Genomic DNA, 19,375 nt, shown 5'->3' on the forward strand with positions numbered 1-19,375 from the left:
AACTTACTAATGTTCAGCAATGTCTAAAGACTTATTTTGGTCCTTGGTGTTTAAAAACATTATATATAACAAGTTGAAAAAAAGTTTAATGACTGTGCGACAGTATTGCAATATTGTCATACACCGTGGCAGTCAGACAAGAAGTAACCCATGCAATACTCTCGCCACTTCTCTTCATCATGAATTAATCTCGCAAACTTAATTTCTCCACAAAATGCACACCCAGAGCCACCTGCCAATTTAACTACTGCTCTCGTATGCAGAAATTGATGATTAGCGTTGATAATGTTATCTATACAAAAACAACACCATCTTTCCCTTTTTTTTCTATACAGCAGCAATGGTCATCACTACCATTCAATGGGTTCTGGAAAGAGCATTCTGTACAAGACCACATCACACATGCAGCTGGTTAAACACATATTGAGCAGAAGTAATTTGGGCATCAATGTACCAGTTCGTCAAACTCCCCCCCACATTCCACTTCACGTTCGATGTTCTGTATTGAAGTCAACAGACAAAAAAAAAAAAAAACACCGGCACACGGATGTCAATGTGTCAAAAGTAAACACAGTTACTCTTGGTTGGTTAAAACTGACTGTTGCTGTACTACTTGTAGTACATTAAAGTTGCACTCATGATTCACATGAAAGGACAACGTCTGAGAACCCAATGATGCTGGGTTGGACCACAAACAGACGGAGGGCAGGAGTGCCAGTTAGGGGTTACCCCTGGTCTGCTTGGCAGGAAGTGGGGGAGGGACGGTGTGGTGGGCGTCGGTGACAGGCGGCCTCTTCAGGGCCCACGTGTCCTGCCCCGTCTGCATGGCCACGTCCTCAGCCTCCGACTCGCTGCTAGAGCTGCCGCCGCTGCTGCTGCTGCTGTTGCTGCCGTCAAAGTCGTAGCAGTCCTTCTCCCGACCCCCCTGCTCCCGAGCCCGCTCCCTTTCCTTCTCCTCGTCCTTCTCGCCCTGCTCCTTCCTCTTGCCCTCGGCCTCCGCGGCCCCAGGGTTGGCCATGATGACGGTGGAGGGGGCGGCCGCGACCGGTGGACCCATCTCCTGCCAGGTGTTGAGGCCCGGCGTGAAGCGGAGGCCCGGGTTCTGCTCGATAGTCGGCTCCGGCACGACCACCCTGGGCTTCGTCTTCAGCAGCTTCTCAAAGTTCTTGGAGGCTTTTTTGCTCACCACAAACCACTCCTGGTGGTGTAACGTACAGGGGAGCCAACAGTAATGACAATTTCAGACACTTTGAACTATCCCCTCAGTAAGAAAACTACTGACACAATGTTCATAATCCAGTAGATATAACACTATTGTGCAACCACTACCAGTACACAATATGGTTGGGTTATCATAGGATGTGGATGCACAGACAAGTTGATGCATAATTGAGACATTGTGTCATTCCATGTGCTCCATTTATTATACTGCTGATGAAGAACATTACTTACCTGAGAGTGGACAGAGTTGATGTGATACTTCACCCCACTCTCAGAGTTGAACTCTTTACGGCATATCAGGCATTTGTATTTGCCAGCTTCAAACTCTCCCTATGCAAATAAAATAATAAAGAGATCTGGATGAGAAGTCTTGGCCTGCCATTATATACTTATAAAACAGTGGGTTTTAGATTAGGATATTCTGTTCTACAGAATTGTATCGTACACAATAGTTTTCTTGAAATGGAAAATATTTCAAAACAATTTAATTGGGTTTGGCCACAGTTGTAGAGCTGTCAAATATAAACTACAACTTCTAATAGCATATATTAAAAGCAAGAGAAAGGTAAAAAAAAAAAAAAAAAGAATTCTTCACCATTGTACAGAGACCCAGGTGGGCTTTCAACCCAGACACACTGGTGTAAACTGCACCACAGCCCTTTGGAAAAGAAAAGGAAAACTACTATGGTTAACATATTTACATGATCCATATATATGGCACTCACTGAATTTAGTCATTGAGTTTAGTAATCATTAAAATAGTTCATCTGACAGCTCTGACCTGGTTTGGGCACTGCACTTTTCTTTGCAGTTTGACTTCATTCTTCCACTTGCGCAGAACCTCCTGACTGAAAGCTGGCAATCCAGGACGAGCATATTTGAGCTGTCAAGTGAAACAGTGAAATATTTACTCAAACAAGCCGAAAAGCACATAACATTTTGAAAGCACTCTCCCTTTACAGCATTGTTTCTAATGTGCCAGTAGGCAGACTTGAGGGGAGCACTGTTAATGCCTAAGAAAACTGGCAGTTTTTATATTTGGGCACAACACTGGAAATTTGTTGGCTGCGACAAAATCGTAGCTAAATTGGGCTGAAATCGTGTAGTCTGCATAGGCCGTAAGTCAATTCATGGATTGAGCGGTACCTTCTTATCGTCTGGGACCAGGTCCCGCTGCACCTTCCTCTTGGGCCACTCCTTACTGAGCTCGTCATTGGCTATCTCCTGCAGGTGGTAGACGGCCACCTGGGCAGACATGCGCTTCACACGGCCGCTGGGCGTCCTCTCTGGACTGGGCTCCTGCTGGGCCTTCGACTCATCCTCGTCCGCCTTCTGGGGCGTCTGTGGACAGGTCACGACCGGTAGGTGTAAAAAGAATCATTCTTGCATGTGTCAAAATGTGTCACTGTCAACAGAATTTCTTGGTTGTGGTTAAAGAGGGATACAACTGCACCAGATTCAGTGGTATTCAAACAAGCAAAATGACACAAATTGCAATAATTTTCCAGCCTTTTTTAAAATGGCAAACCTAGGATACTAGACCAGAACACCTACTATACAGTATACTCAATACAAGACTACAGTAGAGTATTAGAGTTTATTCTTTAAAATTGCATACTAAAATGCATTATAATTTGTTTCTCTTTTTTCTCACAATATCAATTCCTGGAACTATTTAAGGAGCTGTTTACTTTCATACATGTAACTTGTTTACTTTCATACATGTAACTTGTGTATGGTTCCAGCAACATACAGGGGAAAAACTCACTGGGGCATGTTCAGATTTCAGGTGATACTCCAGGCCTGCCCTCGAGCGGTACGGCTTCCCACAGTGCTGGCAGTTCAGCAGCAGTTTCTCCAGCTCAGACTCCTCCTTGCCGCACTTCTTGGTGTGATACAGGTAGCCCATGATGCTGGTGAAGCTGCCACTGCATCCCTGAAAACAGTATGAAAAAATAGAAAGCATGAAGTAGGAAACAACAACAGACAGACAGACAGACAGACAGATACTTTATTGATCCCCAAGGGGAAATTCAAGGTCTCAGTACCATACAGACATCACACACAACATGCACTTACAGCAGAAAAAGTAATATAAGTATATAAATATAAAAAACTCCACTGCAAAATAGAGACAGTACAAGATGCTAAAAATACTAAAATACTAAATATATTAAATAAAACTAAATAAAATATCCACATAGATAGATAGATAGATAGATAGATAGATAGATAGATAGATAGATAGATACTTTATTGATCCCCAAGGGAAATTCAAAGTCTCAGCAGCATACAGACAACACATACACATTCTTTAACAGCAGAAAAAGTAATTAAAGTATATAATATAAAAACACAACTAAGCAATAAGGACAGTAGAAGATAAAGAATATACTAAATATACTAAAATACAAATTATACTAACACTTAATCTAAATCAATTCTAAAAACAGTATCCACATAGTGGTGATTAATCAATCAGAGGCGCTTGCAATGACTGAGCCTGTGATTCTCTGTGCATAGTAAGGTAAGGTAAGGTGCTCTGTGTGAATGAGTGTCATGGTGATAGTGCAATGGTGATAGTGGTCATGGTGATAGTGCAAATGAGTAAGTCCAACAGTGTAGAAATAAAGTCTATATATTTAACTATTTTAAGAAAAGGTATGTGTGGCCACAGTTCGGCTGTGGCATGGAGGGAGGGGTTATGCATATGTGCTAATGTGCTAATATAGCACGCAAACAGTGAGGCAGAAAGACAGTGGTAAAAGTGGCTAGTGGTAAAAAGTGGCTAGTGGACAGACAGTATCCAAACATGGAGGGGGTGAAGAGGCAGACAGACTATGCAGAGAAGTCTATCTCTCCTCTTCCCTTAAGTGAAGCATTGAACAGTTCAATGGCCCTGGGGACAAATTACTTTATCAGTCTGTCTGTTGTGCAAGGCAGTGAGCGAAGTCTCCAGCTGATCAGGCTCTTCTGCTTAACAATAGTGCTGTGGAATGGGTGACACTCATTGTCCAAGATGTTGATCAGTTTGTTCAGGGTCCTTTTGTCAGATAGTGAAGTGATGCACTCCAGTTCAGCTCCCACTACAGAGCCAGCTTTCCTTACCAGCCTGTCAATTTGCCCCGCATCCTTCTTCCTTGTGCTTCCTCCCCAGCATACTACTGCATAGAAGAGGACGCTGGCAACAACAGACTGGTAGAACATCCTGAGGAGTTTGCTGCACACATTGAAGGACCGCAGCCTCCTAAGAAAGTACAGCCTGCTCTGCTCTTTCTTGTAGAGTGCATCAGTGTTGGCTGACCAGTCCAGTTTATTGTCCAGGTGGAGACCCAGATACTTGAAGGTGCTTACCACCTCCACATTGACCCCATCAATGTGGACTGGTAGCAGAGTGGGCTTAGACCTGCGGAAATCCACCACCATCTCCTTGGTCTTTGAAGTGTTGAGTTGAAGATGATTGAGTTTGCACCATTGCACAGTCCTCCACCAGGCTCCTGTACTCCTCCTCCTGCCCGTTCCTGATACACCCCACAATTGCAGTATCATCAGAAAACTTCTGCATGTGGCATGACTCGGTGTTGTAGCAGAAGTCAGATGTGTACAGGGTGAACAGGACTGGAGAGAGCACAGTTCCCTGTGGCGCTCCGGTGCTGCTGATCACAGTGTCAGAGAGACATAGTGTTCTTAAGGATGATCAAGCATGAGGCGCTTGCAGTGATAGGGCAGGGACTGAGCCTGTAGTTCTGTATGCATGGTAAGGTGCTCTATGAGAGTGTGTGTCATGGTGATGGTGCAAATAAGTCCAACAGTGCAACTGTACAAGAATAAAGTCTAGAGACCAGCATAAAATTAATATGGACATAAGAGAATAATGTAGACAAGTTATATAAAAACTATATCAGTGCAAGAATAGGTTGAAGTAATAGGGTATATAAAAAGTATTAAGTATTGAGAGAGAAAGTGGAATAGAACATTATGTCCAATATTCCAATATGAGGTTTAATGTTCTGCATTTCTCATCAGTGGGTCACTTTGACACTAAAAGTAAGATTCTATGTAATGACTGTATGGTATCTGTACTGTCCCTGTGTATATCTGTGTGTGACTATGTATTTAGATAAGCGGGAATATTATGACTTTGCAGTGTTTCACTGTTCTCCATGGCTGCGTCAGTAGCTATCTGCTACGGATTGCCAGGTTGCCACTAATCAGAGTCTGATTCAGTGTAGTCCACATGAGATGGGATGACCAACACCATCTCCCGTCAGCCTGGAAGGATACTTAAACCCTAACTATTTCCTTGTCATGCTGTCTCTCCCTTGATGTAAATAAGACTCTTTTCTCTTTTTCCTACTATTGGTTTGACTGGGTCTCCATTTCATCTGTGGTATCAAAATGACCATCAGTATTAAGTACGGCCACAATCCAGGCTGTGGGAGGGAGGGAGGGAGGGAGGGAGGGAGGGGATATGCATACAGTAAATGGAAAGAACACAAATAACAATAACAATAAAACAACATCCCCAATTACTAAAACTTCACAATTCTAAAAATGACTACTCCAGGTCTGTCAATTGAGGTCACAAAGCGTACCTCTTTGGAGCATTTCAGTTTGCCCATTCTTTTCAGAATCTTCCTGAGCTTCTCTTTTAGCGCCTGGTCGTCCATCCCACTGCTTTCCTGCAGCAAAGGCTGAGAAGAACCGGACAGACGAAATGAGTACAATGAGCACAAGAGTATATAATCCAAAACACATGTGAAATGGCCCACAGAGCGGAGGCCCTACCAGGTTGTTGTGGTCAGCCATGAGGTGGTACTTCATCCCCGTTGAGGATTTCAGCTGTTTTCCACAGTGCGGACATGTAAAGGGGTGCTGTGGGGGCACAGTCTTAGGTGAGCAGCAATGAAATGTATTATACCAGAGTGGGTGTATGGTGGAGTGTGGGCTGCTTTGCAATACAAGTTGAAATATTTTGTGAGTACGTGTGATGGAAAAATATGGAATTCGCCTTACTAAAAGGTCACCTTGAATTAAGTTGATTGTTGTTAGTTCCAACTAATGATCAGTTAACTGTGTAAACTAAACTAATATATTTACAGTGTCATATTGCAACTAATTAGCCTGACGTAGCCATACTCAATTCTATTCAGAAATTGAGTCTGATACTGCACCCCAATGGGACATGATTATAGGGTTTTTTTTAACCAATACAGGGGGAAAAATGCCTCTGCACACAAAAAATGCCTCTGCACACTTCTCCAGCGACAATCGTTGTGTTGTAGACTAAACAAGATCAACCGAAGCATGCTCAGCATGAATCCGAAGCATGAATGACTAGGCACTGTTGCTTACATATCTATAGTTGCTCATCTATCCATCATCATATAAAGCCTGCCCCGACTATTTGATTGGTCCGCACAGTTGTCAAGTTTTCGAAGAGGCTTGTCAATGAAACCAGACCAAATTTACTGACCTCAAATTTTGTGGGCGGGGGTTACATTCGGGCTAGCTTCCAGGCTAGCAACTAATGGCATTATGAAAGAAATGGGAACATTAAAATAACTTTTGCAAGCCAATCTACCCAATCCTTGTATTGACCCCAGACCAGAACACTATTTCTGTCCATGAATAAACCATGAATGAATACATTATCAGTAATGTGCTCACGGTGTAAGTCGTGCTTGCAGTGCCTACCATATTGCACGATTCCATGTGCTTCTTTAGACCCTCGACTGTCTTCCTTCCAACCGATTTGCACTTGGGACACGTGACTCTTCCCTTCCCCAAGATCTGCAACTGCCACCTCTCTTCCTGACTCCCTATACCATGATACATACAGTTCAAAAGCCAGGATTTCACATCTACGGTGCCTGAAAGGCACTTTGAGATACAAAGAAATTTGCTGTAAGCATGCCAATTGCCCACTCTCCCAAACTTGCAACATCTGTGGCATTATGTTGAGTGACACATCTGCACATTTTAGAGTGCCCTTTTACTATGACCAGCCCAAGGCACATCTGTGCAATAATCAGGCCTTTTAATCAGCACCTTTTGATAATGTCACACCTGTCAGGTAGACGGATTATCTTGGCAAAGGTGAAGATCCCACTAATATGGATTTGAGCAAATTTCCATACAGTTAGAGAAAAGAAAGCCTTATGTGTGCATAGAGAATAATCTTTTCCTTCAATTTGTGAGAAATGGGGTGTTTAACTTATATATTTATATTTTGGTTCAGCATTTGAGAGACATTTTGGCTGAGCATTGCTGGTGCACCTGGTGGATAAGTCGGCGGTTCCTTCTTTGTGGTGAAGATTTTCGGCTTTGGCTCCTCAGATGGCAGCATCAGATGACTGCTGTCTGTACGCTCCACCACAAGAACTGTAAAAAGCAATAAAGAACATCACACATTACTTATGGAGTAACTGAAAAGAAGGATCAAGAGCACTTTGGGCTTTTTATGCCTTTAATCAGATAGGACAGTGGAGAACGACAGGAAGTGAGAGAGTCGGGGTGGGATCCGGAAAGGACCACGGGGCGGGAATCGAACCCAGGTCGCCGGCATACGGTGCGAAATTTAATGTTGAATTGAACTGTTGGATTTGCACTTTCAAAGGTTTAGAGAAGGTCACATTAAGTTCACCTAAGTTCAAGTTAAAGGTTATAGTGGATTTTAGGTTCATCCTGAAATTTCACCCGAAAGCCGAATATCTCTGACTTTTTGTGAGTAGTGTATATCACATATATATACCACATATCACATATATATTATGTACATATCATAGATCACCCATCCTCTTTTATTTGTTATAATGTATTGATGCTGCGTCGTGGCCTATAACAGCAATACCTGACTCTCGTATAACACCTGGGAGGCTTGTGACTGGGGACCGGCACGGCTCCTCTACGGGTTGCTTCCTCTTCATGCCACCACCTACACGAGAACCTGCAGTCAGAGATGTATTTCAAGACCGTGAAAAATGATTACTAGTACACACAGTTAATCTTGAACATATCCTCATGTTAATATTTAGAAGAAAGAGTGTGGTGTGTAATTTGTTTAGATATTGCAATAGTTTATATCAAAAGCTACTTCCTCTGTCTTGTTTTCACTAAGCTGACCGGACTATTCAAAACTCCACTTGAGTCAGTTACATTACCGATAAACTGTTCCACACCTTTACTCTGTACTCAGCTTAAAAAAAGTTTTGTTGTGTCAATTTGTGCTTGAATTTATGAGTCACCATCATTGCCCATGGACATTTCAGCTGGTTAAATTTAACCAACAAACTAATTTTTTTGATTGCTTGTTATGACTTGTGCATAAAATATGTGCTATATAACACTTACCAACTATGTAAGGGATAACGGCCATCGAGGTGTCCTGTTATATGGAATTAATGGACGAGGGCGAGATGCAAAGAACTCCCCAACGCACAGCAGGTTTCCTCTACCCAAGTCCATTACATCCGTATAACAGGACACCTCGAAGGCTGTTATCCCGCTTATCACCCAGTTGCCCCTATAGGCAATAGTCATGCCTTTATAGCCTAGCACGCAAAGGAAACAAGCGGTTCCATTTAAAAATAAAAAAAAACAGACTTGTTCAGTTTGTTGCACAACTTTCAGCGATAGCATGGACAGTTAGCTTGTTTACAGTTGATTCCATTGTGAAGCCTGCTTCCAGGCTCAACCGTCGTCCTACTATGGTTGTTATACAGTAGTAACCATGCATAAATATTTATACAGAACGGTGATTAAACTTTTTTTTTTTTACCAGATCCCATTATTCAGAATAAATAGCCACCCAACCAGCCAATCAGAAAACAGCATTTCTTCTCTCTGGGTGATAATACATAGTATAGATAGATAGATAGATAGATAGATAGATAGATAGATAGATAGATACTTTATTGATCCCCAGGGGAAATTCAAGGTCTCAGCAGCAGCATACATACAACACAAACACATTCTTTAACAGCAGAAAGAGTAATTAATATATAATTAATATATAAGAGTAATTAATAAGTATATAATATAAAAACACAACTAAGCAGTAAGGACAGTAGAAGATAAAGAATATGCTAAATATACTAAAATACAAATTATACTTAATACAATTAAACACTTAATACAATATATAAAAATATACTAAAATACAAATTACAAAAATACAAATTATACTAACACTTAATCTAAATCAATTCTAAAAACAGTATCCACATAGTGGTGATTAATAAATCAGAGGCGCTTGCAATGACTGAGGCAGGGACTGAGCCTGTGATTCTCTGTGCATAGTAAGGTATGGTAAGGTGCTCTAAGGGGGTATTACTACAGGTACATACTATTGGACCCTCTATACACCAAGTATTCACATTGGTCCATATTTTTAAAATAAACTACAATTCATCATGCTGCTCCCTGAAACATGCAACACTTAATTGCATGTTTAGTCATAAGCCGTCACGTAATACAATGTCAATAAGGTAGCCAATACAACCTCTCAACAGTCCCTGAATCCACACTCAGATCAGATTAGGGGTTTGCACGGACGTCACATTCTGGCCGGTAGCCATGGTAACCCAGCATGCGCGGCCATATTGGCGATACTCCGTGAATGAAGTACAATGGAGTATTATGCACTTTGGATATCTTACGTGATTGTAGCCGTGTCTAAACAACAGAAAAGCTCATCAAAATGCGTTTAAGATGCAAAGGCATATAGGGCAGGACTTGAACCACAAGAAAAGGCGCGATATTTCGAGAAATTACAGTTTATTGGCAGCGCAGATCCATATGAGTTGGGTGAGGGAGACGAAGTACCAAATTCAACCACAAGCGCCCCCTTCTTCTGATTCTTCTTGACTTCTGGCATTATTCTCCTTTCTCCCTGGTTTTTTAATAACTTTTGGAAGTCGATACCTACACCAAATGTTTTTTCTCAGTCTGACCTATTGGTACAACCTAAAACACGGCAATAATTAACCATTTTCCTTGATGATGTTAGGGATTTACTTCAGTGCCTAATGCTTTCTAATGAGGCGAGTATCTCCAATATGGCGACGTCCAGATCTGATGACACGCCGTGCAAAACCCTAATAGGTACGGATTCCTACTGTAGGTTCAGAGGCTGTGTATGTGCAGCACCTTACCAGTCGCCCTCAAGCCATCCATGACGTGGCAGCACGGCTCTCTGGCCTGCATCCGGTAGGCCATGTGCCCCATGTGGCCTAGGTGCCCCAGGTGGCTCATATGGGGCTCCTCTGCCCCATTGATAAGGCTGGAGGCGATGACCGAGCAGGACGCCGCCGACTCACTCGTCGGATCCCCTGGAGGACTCATGAAGACAGGCTGCAGGTCATGGTACCTGTGGGAGACACCATAGCACATAGGGATATGGACCAGTCATTATCTTATAGCTGGTTGTCTAGAGCAAAAAAAGAGCATGCTAAATTCAATTACTCACTATTAGGCAATGCAAAACTCTAAGCATTGTTGTTTGCTTATATTTGGTAGAATATACTACCTTATTACACGTCTATTATTAAAGCAATACGATGCAGTTTTGGCTTTTATTTGTTACTGGGCTCCCTCTATAGCTGCAGAGTATTTGTATTTTACACAACTGTTGTAAATGGGGGTGCACCGATCCGATATTTGGATCGGATATCGACCCCGATATTGACAAAATAGCTGGATCGGGGATTGGAAAAATTAGCAGATCCATGGGCCAATCCGAATTTACTTCAATTTCAAAGATTGAGCCTTGACACGCAACCAGCCACTTGCCCCTAAATAGTCTAGATTTCTTCTGGTGTTTGTCAATAGGCTATATATTGTCTTTACAGTCTACCCATCATTATATGTCTGGTTTCATTATCTTATTAACCACCATTTGTCATTGATTAATGACGTTTGATTGATTCATGCATTTTTCTTGCATTTTTATATCTGGGAAGGGGCTCTATTCTCCCTATTGCAAGTTAGTTTACAATAAACATGACTTTAAAGTTGTTATATAAATAAAACACTATAAAAGTAGTGACATTGGGCCAAGGGATAGTGGTTAAAATATATGCACTCACTTTTTTCTTGCGTATGTCCTCTTTATGTTTTGAGTCTTCTGAGAACATGCCTCAATCTAAAAAAACAGAGATTGCAGTAAATAATATTATGTTCTAGAAGGGTTGGGTTTCTCTTTGAACATCAAGAAGTCTGTGGTTAATGTCATGTTGTCTTAATGATTGTCTTGCAATTAGAAGATAATAATGGGAGGCAGGTAAGTTATGATTTGCAGTGATATAACAGCAATGCCTGCAGTCAGCTCAGAGGGTCAATGTATTTGTTTAAATGATCATTTTGGGGACCCTTGGGTATTTCTGCTCTCTAAGTCTTCAGTAAAGTGGTCATTTACCTTGGATGGTCCAATCCCCCCTGATTCGAAGTCCCTGTCCAATGTCTTGGGAACTATGGTGAAATTAACGACAGGTCCATTTTAAGCAACATTGTAGATCATATTTTATATTTGTAATGCATGTTGCCAAGCAATATATCAACACATAAATGTCAATGTCATTAACATCTTTAAATTCCTTTAGAAAAACAAAAGAAAAAAAAGGCCTAGTTGACAGTTGCTGATTAGTTAAAAACAGAAAAGAAAAGAACATTCATAAGCAGTGACAACTGCACAAGATTACCTTGTGCATTGGGCTTTAATTGTGGCCTGGGGATCTTCTTTTTTGTGGTCACATACGTGACAGACATGTTGTTGTGTATGTGATCCATGTTCTCTTTGGACCTAAACAAGACAGTAAAGGTCAGAGAATAGCTCTATTTTTGGATTCAAATGTCATTGCAAAGCATCAAAGCAATCCAACAAGTAACAATTACACATTTAGCAGTGTCTGCATTGTTCTGTTTGAAATACAGGCCACTGCACAATAGATAATGTCAGGTTGTCTACCCTTGACTTCTAAAGATGCAGTAATCAAACAACCCAGGACTTCACAATCTGAACTATTTTATTCCGTTGCAGAACGACGATCACGGTGTAGAAAGCTCAGCCACCATCATTGTCCGCCGACCGAGTAGCCTTTTCCATGGGATAGCGACATTGGGGTTCACATACTGACCATTAGCTTACACTCCCTTGGAAATATAACACATTTGGTTCGCTATGTGATGCAGCACAAGCTTGTTATGTCCCACTGCATACAACCCGAAAAGAAACACGTGCAAACCGATGCATTTTTTTTGGAAAATGCAGAGCTAGGTTAGCCACAATGTGACATGTCTACCCTACCTCACACCCCTTAAGTGGCTACGGTTCCTGTCGTCTTTTTGTGCTATCGCACATTTTCTCCCTGGTAGCGCATACTGCTACTTGCATGACACCCGAGAGTATATTATAAATACAACAATTGATCGATGTTGCTGAAATTGACTTCCTTTCACCATCGCTGGCCAAATTCAGAAGAAACCATTACCAGCCCCTTTGCTCGATTACTTCATGATGGGAACGCCCTCTTTTTCCGTGGCAACAAATGAGATGCACGTTCCTTTGGCTCCCCGAGCAACACTGTTGTAGCGGTGGGCGGTACGTATGGCCTAGGAACGCAGTCTCCTCCTTCAGGGCGAGTTCACTAGGATCATCGAAAATGAGATCAATTTGAAACAGCTGTAGTCTAGCTTATGCTTGGAGTCCTGAATAGCCTATGCGTTTGCAGCTCATTTGGGATATATTTACAGTGCATGAAAATGCACTGTACTGTTCTTCCTAGGCAACAACTTCTTCTTATTATTATTCCGCTTACCACTTTTTCCGTACGCAATTTCTCTTGAACAGTTTAACTTAGAAACTTCATTCAAACTTTGTAACGTAGGTCTTCAAACGGACCAAGCTGCTATGTCTTTTTAACTTTGAAACGTTTATACTTTTTACACTATTAAAGAAACACTTTTTAAAAATCCCCATAGACTTAACATTGCCGATTGTGACATCATAATACGGCCATTAAGCAATCAGAATCCTATGCCAGTGTTCAGGCCACCAGCCTCAGGCTTTAAGCATACAATCTGGGTCAATTAAGACTACACATCCTATTCAACTGTTTCCTCTGCCCAAAACTGTTTCAAAACAATCCTCACTACAATAATCCACTGTTAAACAATTTAACCCATTAAACTACTTTTAAACTATCACTAAACTATAATTATAATAGCAACATAAAATAATTCAGTGGAAATCCATGGATTCAGTTGCTTCCAGTAGCAGCAACTGGAATCCATTCATTTTTACGGAATTATTTTTTTAATCTGATCCCTTATCATACCTGTTTGTTCGTACTCGTCGTTCGACTTATCGTGACTAATTTCAAGATGGCGTCAAACGGTAAAATTCCTTAAGGTACTGTCTGTATAAATCGTCTTGTAAATAAACTACCAGTGCTTTTTCAAAGTTCTCTATGTCTCGTTTTAAATGTCAAGGCCTTCGGAAGTCTACTAATGAAGTATGGAGCTACTTTGAGCCTCGTAAATGGTGTAAAACAGTGATTTATTATGGCTAGGCTGATGCCCGAGGCACCACAACGAAACACTGTGTTGGTAGCATTGGCTAACTAGCACCAGATTTCTGAGTGCAGGGGACAAGCCGAGGTGAGCTATGAAACATACGTTCACACTGGGTATCATGTTTCAACACACTTTAGGTCAAAATCACACCGGAATTATCCTTTAAACCATCTATCTATTAATCTAGCTGTCTATCAACAACTTTTAAACTATCTACATTCAACGGTCTACTTTTAAACTATCAACTTTTATTAAGCTTTGCAACCACTATGTCTATCCTAGCATCACCGTAGTAACCATCTCTGTATTATCTATTTTAACTGTACATGATATTTTACATCACAACTTTTGCATTTTCATGCACTGGTAATTCCTTGGAATTGCATTTCTAGTTAAATTTGTAATTCTAAATAGCAATTACGCTAGTCTATGTTTAATATAGCAGAATCTTCAAAATATGATACCAGGAATCGAAAAGCATTCCACTCAACATTAATGAGTAGGACTAGGCTAGGCTAGAAAATATTAGAAAGTTAGTGTAGTGTCTTCCTACACTATTATGTTTGTTTTGTGTTGGTTAAAGCCTAGTCTTACCAATGTGAAGAAGGATAGAGAATAGGCTATTCACTCTGTATGACTCCCTGAGCACTATCATTATGGCACACAACAATGGATGAAATTAAGAAATGCTCTGCCTATGTCTGCCTTATCTTTTTTATATAATTATCCAATTCTGTAAGTAGACCTAACTGTATTGACAGATGAATCCAATCTACAACTCTCTGAGCAAACAAGAATGACGATCGCGCACCACCACACACATTGAACATACCCATACAAAGTTGCTTGGACACTCATCTCCAAATAGTCAAGTCAAGTTTATTTATGTAGCGCATTTCATACACAGACGTCATTCAATGTGCTTTACATTATCAAAAGCAAACAGTAATATCAAATAAAAACATAGGGTAATAGTCAAAGAATAGTTTAAAAGCTAACTCATAATAAAAAAAGAGTAAAAGATAAAATAATTTCCCGGGCAGATTCTGAATTTGTAACTCAATGCAGTTAAAGCATCTGAGAACAGTTTGGTCTTAAGTCTAGATATACTGTTTAGATTCAACTGGCTTTGGATGTCATCCAAAAGTTGGTTCCAGAGCTGATAGTCAGGGGGCCTATGTGGTTTCTGTGGGTTTGAAATGTTAATTTTTGGATAGTGGTTGGACTGTCTTTAGAGGTCATTGAACATGGAGAAAAATTATGTCTCCATTTTTTTTACCTGTTTCAACCCTATTTTTTTTTTATTGTATATTTCACTATAATTAACACCATACATGTCGCCTAAATCACTGGCTATGATGAATAAAGTTCACAAAACAGTTATTTTCAACAGTATGATTGTATGTCAGTATTATGATTGTATGTCAAACAATTAGAGGTAAGATCCAATAACCAATCAGTTTCACCAAATACACATACTCCATTGCTGAAAGATAGCAAAAACAACAGAATCACAAATGAGACCTTGAACAACATTTAATTAATTTACATATGCACAACATATTAGATCTCACCTCCACAATTTCCTCATCAAAATCTGCAACTAGTCTACTAAACCATATTCCTACTTACCTTCTTAAGACTGCTCTCCCCTTCCTGGATAATGTTTTCCTCTAGATTATAAATAATTCAATGCTATCAGGGCATGTACCGCAGTCGTTTAAGACATCTGTTATTAAGCCCTCCCTCAAAAAACCTAGCCTTGTATCAATACTGGTCCTCCTGGACCTCAGCGCTGCTTTTGACACCATAGACCATGACATTGTACAGGTCCATAATAAACCATCTACCCAAATTATGGTAAAATATGGAGTGCCTCAAGGCTCAGTACTGGGGCTCCTGTTGTTTAGCAGATACATAACTATACCTCTCCATAAAACCTGATGAATTAACCCCGTTAGCCAAACTTGACACATGTATAAGAGATATAAAGACATGTATGACGAATAATTTTCTGTTTTTGAACTCAGATAAAGCAGAAGTCATGGTTTTAGGTTCTAAAAAGATGAGGGATATCCTATCCACATCACAGGCTGCATATAGTGATCTTCCACTGACCTCATACACAATTGTTAAAAACCTAGGAGTTATAATTGACCAGGACCTAGCACTAAATAATCACATAAAACAGATCACCAAAACTTAATTTGACCATTTAAGGAACATTTCAAAGATAAGGAAGTCCTTATCCTTACCAGATGCCGAGAAATTAATCCATGCTTTTGTCACCTCAAGGATAGACTATTGCAATGCTATTACGCTGGCTGTAATAATACCTGTCTAAAGAGCTTACAACTTATACAAAATGGAGCTGCTCACACACAAAAAATATGAGCATATTTCCCCCATCCTAGCATCTTTACACTGGCTACCTGTTAAAAGTCATTGACTTCAAAATATTACTTATATCTCTTGGTTGGTTGCCTGCATTGAAAGAGGACACCTCATGAAGACGCTCTTTTGTCTGCTTCTTTTTTTTTATAATTATTTTTCATTGTATGAAGTTATTAGGGTCAGCCCCTTACAACTGAAGATACCATTCAAACTAAATACTTGCAGAGGGAAAATAACAGCAGTTTTTAAATTACATTTCTCTCTAAACACGTTCAATAAAAGGAAAAAAAAAGAAGCAGACAAAAGAGCTTCTTCAATGCAGGCAACCAAGCACTTATCTATGCTGGCAGCAGCTGCTGCTGAACAAGTGTACAAAGTCACTCTAGATGGACTTGATGCAGTTGCAGGTGTTACTGCAGGTTCAGAAGATGATCTACCACATCTTTTCTGAAGACACTGAGTCCTGCCTGCTTCACATGATTTCTAGTAACGAATCTTAGCATGCTGCAGATGCTCACTGTTACAGGTGGATTTGTAGCAGTTCCTGTGCCAAACTGCTTTGTTCTGTTGTAAAATAACTGCACTGTAACAATGTAATCGTTGGCTGATCTGTGATCACTATCTCCATACTCTCTCATGGACAAAACAAGAAATTTGGCATATGTCTCTAGTGATGGGTCATTCACCAGTCCACACATATCTGCCACTGGATACATAGCCCAAAATATGTTTCTTTTAGAATATGTGTGCCATCACCTGACTAACAGAAAGACACACCTCATAATATAACCTAACTAGACTGTGCCACCATGAACTATGAAAATGTGCTTGCTCAGATGTAGAAGGCTAGAAGCTCACTAATATCACAAACCATGAAGAACAGAGCACTATGTGCTTCAGGTTATTCAATATTCTAAATTCTATAACTGCCAGCTATCAACAGCCAACTGTCACTGGTAGTGTCTCTCTTTCTCTTTCTCTCTCACACACACACACACACACTCACCTGTCTGTTTGTCTATCTGATCCTTTTACCCTTTCTTTTCTTCACACTGTAAGGAAGGCCTTACAGACTTCAGCTGGTATAGTACTAGCTATGTAAAAGTATATTAAACTTGATTTAACAGAGATCTCTGCACTTTGTGCTCTGAATGGGTGTAGACAAGAACTGGCAGAGCAGGCTAGGCCTACACTCAAGCACACTAATAGGCATGAATTGATAGTATTGATATTGAAGTATTATTTTTTAAGCGGACAATTTCAAGAATTTTAGGCACAATTTCTTGTTAAAGAGATCAATCATCAGTCTAAAAATGTTTTATAATGTATTGTTTATGTGGTCCACTTTTACACACTACCTTGTAGAATATCTTTGCTTTTTGGCACCAAACCCTATGCTATAATACCGGCAATGTGAGGTTTATGGACAAAACACCAAATTTGACCTTTTCTGAATTTGACCTTTGGTTTGGGTCCTTAAAAACCTTCAAAAAAATGGAGACATGTTTTTTTTTACTCTTAAGAACCCTTAGAACAAAGATATAATACTCTCCAAAAATGAACATGCAAATCCCACAAGCCCCCAAATTAGACACATAGGCCCCCCTACTATGAGCCGCATAGCAGCTAAAACCTGCTTCATGTTTAATTTTAAGTTTTACTAACAGGTTTTTCTCCTGGGAGGACCAGAAGGTGTACTGCTGAAGCATGTGTAGTTGGTATTTAGGAACTTCTCATTTACTGATTTATAAATAAGCAGTAGTGTTTAAAGTCAATTCTGTGACACTGGAAGCCAGTGTAGGGACTTAAGAGTTGGAGTAATGTGGTCAGTTATTTTTGTTTTTGTGAGAACCCTAGCTGCTGCATTTTGCATCACCTGAAGCTGTTTGATAATCTTTTTAGGAATTAAGGCCTGTGAAAAGTCCATTGCAGTAGTCAACCCTGCTGGAGATAAATGCATTAATGAGTTTTTCTAAATCATGTTTTGACATCAGCCCTCTAAGTTTGCCAATATTTTTGAGGTGGTAAACAGCTGCTTTAGTTATCGCTTTCATGGCTGTTGAAATTTAGATCACTGTCAATTAATACACCAAGAAACACCAAAAGCTTGGTATTTGAGAGATTAAGCAGAAGGTGCCGATCTGTCATCCAGCCTGAAATATCCTTAAGGCATGCAGAAATCCAATGGGAAATATATGAGTCCTCAGGTGGGAAAGATAGGTAAAGTTGAGTGTCGTCTGCATAGCAGTGATAGTCAAATCATGGGAGCAAATGGTCTCACTTAAGGAAGTGGTGTAAATACAGAAAAGCAGGGACCCTAATACTGATCCCTGAGGCACACCTGTGGTGAGGACATGAAACTTTGATACCTGTCCCTGCCAAGACATGCTGAAAGAACACCCTTTAAGGTAAGATTCAAACCAGTCAAGAGCTTTCACAGAAATTCCCAGTTCAGCTAGTGTAGAAAGGAGAATGTCATGGTTAACAATATCAAAGGCTGCAGATAAATCATGCAGAATTAATACTGATGACTGAGCAGAGGACTCTTAATGCTTCAGTCACAGACAGAATGACCACTCTTGAAACCAGACTGCATAGGGTCTTGTAGGTTATTCTGATAAAGGAAGTCACATACTTGTGTCCTATAAAAAGAGAAAATGCAGATATGACTAATAAAATAAAGGATACACATAGTACATCTTAATTCAGGAAATAGACTTTTTTTTCAGGATAGCAATAAGACTAAATATACAATCCCAAAAGTATTTTTTTTTGCTAAGGAACCATTTGACTGTGCTGTCAACTACTATTGAAATTCATTGCTATCTTCAAAATGTAGAAAATGTATCGCTAATGCTCAATGACTGGAAGACCAAAAAAAGAACTTCTGCTTAACCATGCCTCTCATTTTGTCTGCCTAAATGTACTTTAGTGTCCCGCATTAGGCAAATCAAAATGTTCCACTTTTATCGAAAGCATGTTTCCTATATAGGACAATGGAAAATTTGACTGAAATAATATTGTAGAAATGTGTTGATGAACAAAAAAGATTATAAACACATTCTTACTCAAATAAAAGAAAGTCGGGTTGACCCCCTAGGATTACTTTTATCGAAACACAATATCACTGACTGAGCCTTATGAGGTCTTCCAGGGAGTGCTTCCTTTTTGAAGACTGTGCACTCAT

General features: G+C 40.2%; 1 protein-coding gene across 1 annotated transcript; it reads right to left on the reverse strand.

The window, feature by feature from the left end:
- Nucleotides 1–504: 504 nt before the first annotated feature.
- znf512 (zinc finger protein 512) lies at nt 505–13,061 on the reverse strand. Its single transcript, XM_042094242.1, has 16 exons — nt 13,038–13,061; nt 11,922–12,022; nt 11,639–11,691; nt 11,310–11,365; nt 10,377–10,591; nt 8,075–8,170; nt 7,501–7,605; nt 6,919–7,043; nt 6,010–6,096; nt 5,817–5,915; nt 2,990–3,157; nt 2,368–2,580; nt 2,003–2,104; nt 1,817–1,879; nt 1,453–1,551; nt 505–1,198 (listed from the first exon to the last, which is right to left on the reverse strand). The coding sequence occupies exons 2-16, from the start codon at nt 12,007–12,009 to the stop codon at nt 719–721; spliced, it is 2,049 nt and encodes a 682-aa protein (XP_041950176.1). The 5' UTR covers nt 12,010–12,022; nt 13,038–13,061; the 3' UTR covers nt 505–718.
- Nucleotides 13,062–19,375: the final 6,314 nt, after the last annotated feature.

The sequence above is a fragment of the Alosa sapidissima genome, chromosome 6, assembly GCF_018492685.1.
Source record: "Alosa sapidissima isolate fAloSap1 chromosome 6, fAloSap1.pri, whole genome shotgun sequence".
NCBI classification, from domain to species: domain Eukaryota; kingdom Metazoa; phylum Chordata; class Actinopteri; order Clupeiformes; family Clupeidae; genus Alosa; species Alosa sapidissima.